We start from the raw sequence: 9,485 nt of genomic DNA on the forward strand, positions 1-9,485 counted from the left end.
TGGGAAGGCCTCGTCATCACAGTGCGCAGGAAAGCCAGGCAGCCTGCCATTGTTGAACTCGTCAAGGCTGTCCACCAGAGTGGTGGTGGCGGTGGTGGATAGGTAGCCGGATCCAATCGGAGGCACCTTGTTGGAGCCAACGTCGTCAATGATCAGCTGGTCGGCGCTGTCAATGTCAGGCGGCTCCGAGCACCCGTTGGCAACGTTGAGCTTGGCGGCAATCAGCTGGTGTGCCAGCGCAACCAGGCCGTTGCCCTGTACGTAAGATGGTGGTGGCGCCGGCGGCAGCAAGTCAGCCGCCAGCTTGGCAGGCAGGGCAGCGGCAAGGTGTGCCGTGCACACCGCATCTCCAAATCGCACAAACCAAACCTCTCACCTGCACAGATCTTCCCAGTATACTCAGCAGCTCAGACTTGGTGTATGGTTTGGCACCCAGGGTGAGGGAGGCCACCGGCCACCTGCTTTCGTGGTTCTTCCAAAAGCCCTGGGTGTAGGTGCAGCCCCAGCCGGGAGGCGAGGGAGCGGGCGGGGTGGGGGAGGGCGGCCTCGCAGGGGGCGGGAGGGGAGCAGGAGGAGAGGGTTTTGGGGATGGAGGGAAGGGTGGTGAAGGCGAGGGAGGACGCGGGGATGGAGGGGTGGGCGGCGGCGGTCTGGGAGACGGCGGCTGTGGCGGTGTTGGGGAGGGCGGCCTGGGGGACGGCGGCGAAGGTGGAGGCAGAGGGGGTGGCTTGGGGGATGGCGGGGAAGGCGGCGAAGGCGGGCGGGGCGGCGGTGGGCTACACATTGGGCAGGGGGAAGGGCAGCTATGAGAGCAGGACGAATCACTGCGGCGGCAGCAGCGCAGCCCCAACGGCACGCCAGGTCGCTGCGCGGGCAGAGGGCGCGCCAATCAGATGTGTACCGGCAGAGCGTCGGGGAGCAGCCCACCTGTAGGTCATGCAGTCCAGCGTGCTCTTGTACTGGACCTCGGCCCCATCATCGTCATCCTCCGAGTCCCCATTATCGGAGCCGCCCTTGAGCTTATCCACTGCAGCACAGCGGGCCCAGGATGAGCAGGGCGTCACACAGCAAGCAACTCCAAACAGCATGCGGTGGCCACAGCAGCAGCGCAGCCAGCGGGTATCGCATGCTGGCATGATGCAATCAGCCAGCATGGGCAAGCAGCCGCCAGCCGTCGGCGGCTCACTGGCGGGGACGCCCCCTTCCCCCCCCTTGTGCGTAGGCCGGCCGCCCTGCATGCCTGCCAGCAACATCAACGGCAACGCACCCGTGCCCGACTGCCACACTTTATCCTCATCACTGTTCTTCTGAATGGCTACAGCGTTTTTGCTGTTGAAGGGGCTGTTGGTGAACAGGCGGCAGGCGCCATCCTTGCTTCGGAAGCTCCAAGCCTTGCACTTGTTGCTCGTCATGCAAGACTGCATGGGGAGCAGGCAGGGAAGCCGCCAAGGGGCGGCAGCTTCAGAGGCAGCTTCCCCGGCAGCTTTGCAAGCCAGCAGAACGTGTGCCAGTGGCGTGGGGCGGCAGCAGCCGGGTGCGGCGGCAGCAGCAGCGCCAGCAGCACGGAAGGCCACAACTACTTGCGGCAGCGTCCCGCCAGAGGTGGCAGCACCAGATGGCGGCAGCGACTGCACACGTTCCCGGCTTGCACACACAACCACGAGCGCACCAGAGGCAGTGCAGCAGCATCGGCAGCAGGCAGCCATGCAGCAACAGCACTCCAGTGGCGGTGCCATCCACCCCAAACACACATGCAGCCTGGCGTGGCGGCAGCAGCAGGTGCCTGATGCGCACCACCGAAATGCGCAGCCAGCACCCGCAGCCACCACCCGTTGCCACACAACAGCAGGCGCAGCCGCCACACAACATGCTGCCACACAACAGCACCCGCAGCCGCCACACAACATGCTGCTGCTGCAGTGGCACCGCGCACGCCCCCAGCAGCAGGGCGCCAGCCGCGTCACCCCGGCGGCGGGCAGCGCACCGCCCCGGCCCCGCTCGCCTGCTCGTTGGGCTGCGCGCGGCACAGGTCGCAGCAGGCGCAGGCGGTGCGGTTGCGCTCCCCCAGGATGGGCCACTTGTACTCCCCAGAGTCGGGGGTGGCTGCCAGCTCAGCCAGTTGCACTCCCTGGTAGAACAGCGTGAAGCCCTTGCCATCCTCGTAGTTGAACTCGGCGGTGTTGGTCTTCTCCTTGTTGCCGCTGTTCTGCTCGACCCACAGGCCCACTCCCCAGTCGCGGCACACGCGCTGCTTCTTCCAACCTGCAGGAGCGGGGAGGGGTCGCCCTCACACACGGTCGTGTGTGTATGCATGCTCGGGGGGCCGCCAGCCTCGCCTGCGCCCTGCGCCACCATGCACAGCGCGCAGGCTTGCCACCCACTTGCTCCTAAGAGGGCGTATGTTTCCTCGCTGTCGCCACTATCCACTTTGCTGCTGCTGGCCAGGAGGGAGTCCGAGGACTCCACTGCAGGCATCCGAGGGAGGTGCGGGCAAGTCAGCGGCGGCACCGTGGGTGGCGGCAAGCCAACCCTTCCCCTGCAGGCGGCGGCGGCCCCAACCTGTGCCATCTACGGATTCAAGGGCGACTTGTGCTCTAACCAAGGGGACGGCTGCAGCAGCAGCAGGAGCAAGTGCAAAGTTTGGGCATGTGGGGGAGCGGCAAGCCCCCGGCACCCTGCTGTGTTGTTGTCATAATCCAGCCGATGTTGCTGCGCTGCTGGGGCGCCAGGCCGTGCCGGCCCCCTTGCGTGGCACATTGCGAAGGGGTGGGAGGGACGCTGCCCGCGGTTCGGCCTTGCCGACCCCCAATTCGGCATGGACCGAGCTGCCCACCTGCAAGCAGCAGCGCCAGCAGCAGACAGAGGCGCAGAGGCGCCTGGTGTCCGCCGTGCGGAGCCATGCCGCTACTGCAGTGGCATGCGGTCACAGATTCAAGATGTGGAAGCGGACCCAAGCTTTTGCTGGGTGGCGCTGAGAGCGCTGGGCATGGGTCCATCGAAGCCGCCACGTGGACACCAAGGACGGGCGCTCCTTGTTTGACGCTTGGTTCAGGCGGGCTGCGCGTGGAAGATGCTCAAGGGCATTCTAGATACGCGGTGTGAGCCACAAACCTCATAACCAGCCCGCCTACCGCGGGCGGCGGCTACTTGCCCCCACCGAGCCAGACGGGGCAACTTCGCCTCCCCTGCCGCCCCACACATCCTGCCCCCAACTCCCATCACGCTCACGCATGCAACGCAAGGTTTCCCAGCCATTGAGTGAAACCTTGGCGGGAGGGGCTCCCGCCCACAGTCCTGTCATGTCATGCATGGCTGCCCCAGCTGCACTTGCTGCACTCCCACCCTCCGCAAACGGCAAATGCAGCGCCTGCAAGCCGGTGGGAGGCGGGCGGGGACCAAGCGGCCATCCTGGCCTTAAAGGCCTGTTGGCCGGCACTGCCCGTGGCGCTTGGCAGGGTGGCCTGCCGACCCCGCCGCATGCTGTGCCCCGGCTGGGGACTTGCACAGTGCACGACAGGGTTCATCACAGGGAAAGCATGTGAGGCTGACAGGAATCTAGCGGGGGGGCTCCTCGTTCCGCCTGCGCGTGCGTGCCGCCCACGCCCGCTGCGGCGTGGAGCAGGCGACTCCCCAGCAGCGCTGAGCCGGTTACGCCTTTTAAAACCAGCAAGGCCAGGGATAGTATGACACCAAGCAGCAACGCCACTACATCTTCGCGTCGCCTCTCCTCACAAGGAGGCTGCCCCGCCGCCAGCTCAGCTCACCCCAAGCCACTCCTGCAACTGGTATCAGCCTCCAGCCTTGCGAGGGGCCTGGAGCTGCATCAGCCCGCCCACCCTCAGGCCTGGAACTTGATGGGCTCCCCCGTGTCTGGGTCCATCATCAACACTTCCACCAGGTCGGGGAACTTGTCCCGCACCGCCGCCCGCAGGCCGTAGCCAATGGCCTCTGGGCCCTTGTAGTGCAGCGTGCACACGCCCTGCGGCGGCGCGGGCAGGGAGCGGCGGGGCGTGGTGGACAGGGGGTGGCAGTGGCGGGGGAGCCGGGAGGGAGGGGTGGCTGGGGAGGGGTTGGCGGCGGGGTGGCCGAGGGCAAGGCAGGGCGGAGGGCCGAGGCTGCTCCAGCAGCAGCCCCACACGCAAGCCGCCCACGGCACGGCCAGGAAGGCAGGCCAGCCCTGGCCTGCGCCGCCCACCAGCCCGCCCCACGCACCTGCTCCACGCCCACCACCTCCACGCTGCCGCCGTACGCGCCCACCGCGCCCCGCAGCATGTTGAGGTGCATGTCCACGCCCTCGGCGGTGGCGCGGTTGTCCTCCTGGCCGCCCACCTGCAGAGGCAGGGGGAAGGGGAGAGGGGAGGGGAGGGGAGGCAGCGGGCCAGGCGGCAGGGCGGAAGGGCCACGGGTCAGGGAGAAAGGAGCCTGGTGTGTGGGGCCAGTGTGGAGGGGCTTGCGAGACGTTGGGTGGCTGCCAAAGTGGTAGGCGTGCGGGCCCCGCAAGCCGCCGAGGCCCACCCCAGCCAGCCACCCGCATGCACCACTTGCGGCACCTCTCCACCCACTCTCCCATTCTCCCGTCCCCCACTGCCGTCCAGCCACCACAACCAGCCACCCCACTTGCCCAGAAGCACGCCCCACCCACACCCACACCCACCTGCAGCACCTCCACCAGCTGCTTCCCAAACGCCGCCTTGAGGCTGCGCTCGATGCCCATCTTCATGGTTGCTGTGGAGGAGGGGCAGGTGCCGCACGCGCCCTGCGGCAGGAGGAGGTAGGCGCCGGCGGCGGCAGCGTGCGTGTGGGTGTGGGTGCGGGGTGGAGGGAGGCTGGGCGGCGTGTGCAGCAGCAACCGTCGCGGCTGAGGCTGTGGGGCAGCCCTGCAGTTGAGGCTAGAACACAGGCCCCCTGCCAGTGCCCCTCCCTCTGCCTACACACACACACAGACATGGTCGCACAGCAGCAGCGTCGCCACCGCGCCGCACCTGCAGCTGTAGGAAGACGCGGCCATCCTCCACCGCCACCACATCCACGTTGCCGCCGTCGGCAATCAGGTAGGGCCGCACATCGTCCAGCGCGGCATCCACCGCCTCAACCGTCATCTCCAGGGGCCGGCCCGCCTCGCCGCCGGCGCCCGCCGCCGCGCTGCTGTTGCCCACCGCCCGGTGCACCGAGGCGCGGGCAAAGGGGGTGACGATGGGCGGCGCCGCGGCGGGCGGCGCAAGGGCCTCACCGCCCGCCTGCTGTGCCTGCTGCCGCGCGCTGCCGACCTGCAGGCGAGCCACCGAAGAGGCGGGGTGTTGCGTGACGAGCAGCCCGTTTGTAACGGTGAACCGTCCGCCGCCATCTGCCCCCTGCACGTGCCCGCCCGTCCCTGGGCTGCCCACACACAGAAACACGCGCACACACACACACAACACACACACAAACGTGCACACCCAACCTGCCACACACACACACACACACGCGCGCGCGCCCCAGGCCCGCACCTCCCCGCTCACCACCGCCTCCGCCGACTGCTCCTGGATCACCTCGGACCAGTCGTCGCCCTCCACCGCCGCAATCAGCTTGAGGCGGCGGGTGCGCGAGTCCTCCGCCTCTCCCGCCACATCGTCGTGCAGGTTCTCTCCCATGGCCTGCAGGGAGGGAGGTGGGGTGGTGGTGGTGGTGGTGGTGTGCGTGGTGGTGGTGTAGGCAGGCAGGCAGGCGGGCAGGCAGGCGGGCAGGCAGGCGGGCAGGCAGGCGGGCAGGCAGGCAGGCAGGCAGGCAGGCGGGCGGGCAGGCAGGCAGGCAGGCAGGCAGGCAGGCAGGCAGGCAGGCAGGCAGGCAGGCAGGCAGGCAGGCAGGCAGGCAGGCAGGCAGGCAGGCAGGCAGGCAGGCAGGCAGGCAGGCAGGCAGGCAGGCAGGCAGGCAGGCAGGCCACAACACACACACAGCACAGCACAGCACAGCACAGCACAGCACAGCACAGCACAGCACAGCGCCCACAGAACCGCCACACATACACACACACACACACACGCACACAGCACAGCCCCCACCTTGCGCAGCTTCAGCTTGCGCTCCTCGTACTGCGCCAGCTCGTCGGCGCTCATCAGCGACACATCCACGCTGGCGCCGCTGGCGCCCACGCCCTGCGCCCACAGCTCCGCCTCGGCGCCGTTGCCTGCGCTGGGGGGAGAGGGCGGTGGCGAGGCGGCGGCGGTGGTGAGCTGGAGAGAATGCAGGCAGCTTGCCAGGTGGCGGCCTCGGCACCGCCCGTCCAGGGCCGCGCCTAAGCGGCAGCGCCACGCAAGCACCCAGTGCGGGCCGCCCTCCAACAGGCCCCTGCCGCCCTACCGCTGCCGCGCTCCCCGCCCTGCCGCCCCGCCCCGCACTCCCTGCTGCCACGCCACACGACCGCCCACCTGGCGGCAGCGTGCCCGCCTCCGCCAGCCAGTTGTCTGCCTCGCGCTGCAGCGCCGCCCGCGACTGCATCGCCTTGTTGGCAAACACCATGACGCGCACCCAGGCGCACCGCTCCTCCCCCACGCGCGCCAGGTGCGCCTGCGCGGGCAGGGGGGCGAGGCAGGGGCCGCACCGCTTCGCCTCTTCTCGCTCTGTCGCACGCGAGCGGCGGGGCGGGGCGCTCGGCAGAGGGCCAGGGAGCCCACGCCCCCGCCCACGCACCTCCACCACCGCCAACACCGCCCATCCCTCTTCACACGCACACACTCGCGCAGCCGCCGCGCAGCCCTCACCTTGACCGCCAGCACCACGTTCCGGGCGTAGCCCACGTACTGGAGGTTGCGCTTGTCGTCATAGAGCGCATACACGCCCACCGGCTTCTCGCCCTCCCGCGCCGCCACGTACCCCGCGGTGGCCAGCAGGCTGCAGCCGTCGTCCTCACCCTGCAATCAAGGTCGTGCAAGGCCCAGGGTTTGTGTGACGGGGTGGTGTGTGGGGGTGCATGCAGGGCACGGGTCGGGTCTCGGGGGTGTGACGGCTGTGGGAGGAACAGCCTGGGTGGTGTGGCGCTGGCCACACCGGCCGTGGGAGACCCAAACGTGCAGCTTTGGCGCTGGCGCTGGTGGCGGGTCCCACACTGGCACTGGCAGCCCTGCAGCAGGCCCTGCCGCCGCCAGCCCGGCGCTGCGCCCACCTCCCGAAACGTGTAGCCGATGCCGCCGTCGTGCGCCTCTGCGCCGCCCTCGCCATACAGGAAGCCGTGCAGGCCCTGGTGGCCCTCGGGCACCGCCGCATCCGTCACGGGCCCCGCGGGTGAGGTGGGCGCGCCGCCGGCGTGAGCGAGAGGTGCGCGCCGCCTGCCGCCACTGGCGCCGGTGCTGGGCTGGGGACGGCCCGGGCCTGGGCGCAGCGCCGCGGCGCGTCTATGCGACCCTAGGGATGCTCCTGGGGGAGAGGGGCCCAGAGAACGGGCGCTCATGCTTTGCGCTGTCGGGGAAGGCTTTGGCTGAGGTGCGCTCGTCGTCAAGTGCCGCGGCGGATCCTCAGTACCCAGCGCAATTGTGAGCCCTTGGCGCCTCTGATCCTGCACCAGTGCAAAGATATCGGTGTCCTGCGGAGCCTGAATTGCCACGGGGGCAGGGGCCTTGTCGTGGCGGGGCCCTCCACAGCTTGCATGGTTATTTCACCATTGTGCATCGCTGCTAGCGGCGAGTGGGAGACTCAGGCAGCACATTCTCGACGACATGCGGCGGCAGATGGGGTGGTTGGCCCCCATCTTGGTCTGCCTGCTTGTCAGCACGGCGGCGGCGCGCAAGCTGCATGCCATTGACTGTGCCGCGGCGGAGAAGGAGTGTAGTAAAGTTAGCTGCGACGGCAAGTGCTGGGGGAGAAGGGGCTGCTGCTGGCTCACGTCCCACAGGCAGCATAATCTAGCGAAATGGGGGAATTGCGAGCCCAGGCATCAGTGGGGCCGCTGCCAAAGCCCCCAAATGGTCTGCCATTGGCGGCTCTCCTGCCCCTCGGCCACCTGCCGCCGGGGCCGCATAAAACGCACCAAACCCGTAACCTCTGGCCCCGACCATTGCCACTTGTTTACAGGCGTGCTGAAGACGGAGTGCGACGCTACGACGGGAAAGGTGGAGTGCCTGTGCCAGAGCGCGGGCCTGGCGTCGTGCTTCCCCGGCGCGGCCACGGTGACGGTATCCACTGGCGCCGCCAAGCCGCTAGCGGCGCTGGCTCTGGGCGAGGAGGTGCTGGCGGTGGGCTCTGATGGCCGCCTGCGCTACAGCCCAGTTGTCATGTTCAGCTCGCGGCGCCCGGCCCAGCGTGCCGCCTTCGTGCGCGTGCACACCGACGCCGGCCTCAACATCACGGGTGGGCCTCGGGGAGATGCTGCTGCGCCGTGTGTGCGGGGCTGCTTGGCTGGGTGTTGGTAGGGAATGCGAGGGTGGTAGGGGAGATCCTGCATGGCTGGGGGCAGGCAGGCAGGGTACACAGCCAGCACGCTGCATGCATGGCGCATACGGGGGCCAGGCATGCCGCCTGCCACACCATCATATGGTGTCCAGCCACCCTCAAACATATGACATTGACGCTTCCCATCCCCCTCCATCCGATTTTTTCTGCTGCAGCAACTCCCGGCCACTACCTGTTTGCTTGGAAGGCGGCAGCGGCGGCCACGGCCCGGGCCGCGCTGTCCCGCCCCGCCTCCTGGCCCTATGTGCTGCCCACCCAGCTGGAGGTGGGGGACCTGGTGCCGGTGGCGGGAGCTGCGGCAGCGGCGGGCGGCGGCGGCGGCAGGCCACTGCTGGCGCGCGTGACTGCCATTGACCGGGTCATGGAGGATGGCGTGTACATGCCGCACACCCTCACAGGTGGGTCCACGGGCTAGCTGGATGTAGTTATCAAGTGCACGCGCACGATGCGTGCCCAAGGTGGTGTGTGGGTGATGAGGAAGGATGCGGCATCTGCACAGAGTCCCCTTTGCTTGCCCACTGTCCATGTCCCCGCCCTGTACCTGCAGGCGCCATCGTGGTGGACGGTGTGGTGGCCTCTGAGCTCACCAGCGTGGTGCCGCCGGCGCTAGCGGGCGCCGTGTTCCAGCGCGGGATGGCGGCGGCCCTGCGCGCGGCCTGCACGCTGCTGCCGCCGCACTTGGTGGAGGCCGCGGTGCGTGGTGTGGCCTCCTGGGCACACGGCACCCCCGACGCTTCCATCAGCCATGCCGCGATGGCGGCCTCGGGGGCGTCGCGGGCGTGATGATGTGGCTGCTCGCCCGACGGCGTCGCACAGAGCTGAACCAAGCTGCCTGTTCGCTGCTTGCCTGGAAACTGCATGCTTCTACGTATGGGGGACCAGACTCAATGGCATTGACTAGTGTAAGAATCCTGGTTGCGGGCAGTCGGTTTTTTTTTATTCGTGACGGCACATGGCCGCCATGGCACATGGTCGCGGCGACTGTGGTGATGTGGCATCAGTCAATGCGCACCAGTCCTTGTGCTTGGTTCAATGGCCAGCGCCTGTCGATCGCCAAGCAAGGC

General features: G+C 68.6%; 4 protein-coding genes across 4 annotated transcripts in view; 2 read left to right on the top strand and 2 right to left on the bottom strand.

Moving 5' to 3' along the window:
- Window positions 1-2,900, bottom strand: part of CHLNCDRAFT_53683 (hypothetical protein) — a gene marked incomplete at both ends in the record, with an annotated part of 31,899 nt that extends 28,999 nt beyond the window's left edge. The window contains 7 exons of the mRNA XM_005845566.1: window positions 127-255; window positions 377-545; window positions 928-1,027; window positions 1,268-1,418; window positions 1,985-2,262; window positions 2,382-2,465; window positions 2,834-2,900. Of these exons, the coding sequence (XP_005845628.1) occupies window positions 127-255; window positions 377-545; window positions 928-1,027; window positions 1,268-1,418; window positions 1,985-2,262; window positions 2,382-2,465; window positions 2,834-2,900 (978 nt within the window). The remainder of the gene's footprint in view (window positions 1-126; window positions 256-376; window positions 546-927; window positions 1,028-1,267; window positions 1,419-1,984; window positions 2,263-2,381; window positions 2,466-2,833) is intronic.
- Window positions 2,901-3,642: 742 nt separating this feature from the next.
- On the bottom strand, window positions 3,643-7,505 carry CHLNCDRAFT_58507 (hypothetical protein). Its single transcript, XM_005845567.1, has 9 exons — window positions 7,139-7,505; window positions 6,738-6,887; window positions 6,405-6,543; window positions 6,039-6,163; window positions 5,487-5,633; window positions 4,983-5,267; window positions 4,655-4,756; window positions 4,213-4,329; window positions 3,643-3,979 (listed from the first exon to the last, which is right to left on the bottom strand). Exons 1-9 carry the CDS (start codon window positions 7,421-7,423, stop codon window positions 3,839-3,841), a joined length of 1,491 nt encoding a protein of 496 aa, XP_005845629.1. The 5' UTR covers window positions 7,424-7,505; the 3' UTR covers window positions 3,643-3,838.
- Window positions 7,506-7,882: 377 nt separating this feature from the next.
- CHLNCDRAFT_136623 (hypothetical protein) lies at window positions 7,883-9,204 on the top strand (the record flags this gene model as incomplete). Its single annotated transcript, XM_005845459.1, has 4 exons — window positions 7,883-7,937; window positions 8,044-8,319; window positions 8,577-8,819; window positions 8,969-9,204. The coding sequence occupies 4 exons, from the start codon at window positions 7,883-7,885 to the stop codon at window positions 9,202-9,204; spliced, it is 810 nt and encodes a 269-aa protein (XP_005845521.1).
- A 178-nt stretch (window positions 9,205-9,382) lies between these two features.
- The window catches only part of CHLNCDRAFT_136624 (expressed protein), a gene marked incomplete at both ends in the record, with an annotated part of 1,754 nt that continues 1,651 nt past the window's right edge, over window positions 9,383-9,485 (top strand). The window contains one exon of the mRNA XM_005845460.1: window positions 9,383-9,407. Within this exon, the coding sequence (XP_005845522.1) occupies window positions 9,383-9,407 (25 nt within the window). The remainder of the gene's footprint in view (window positions 9,408-9,485) is intronic.

The sequence above is a fragment of the Chlorella variabilis genome, assembly GCF_000147415.1.
Source record: "Chlorella variabilis unplaced genomic scaffold CHLNCscaffold_17, whole genome shotgun sequence".
Classification (NCBI taxonomy): Eukaryota; Viridiplantae; Chlorophyta; class Trebouxiophyceae; order Chlorellales; family Chlorellaceae; genus Chlorella; species Chlorella variabilis.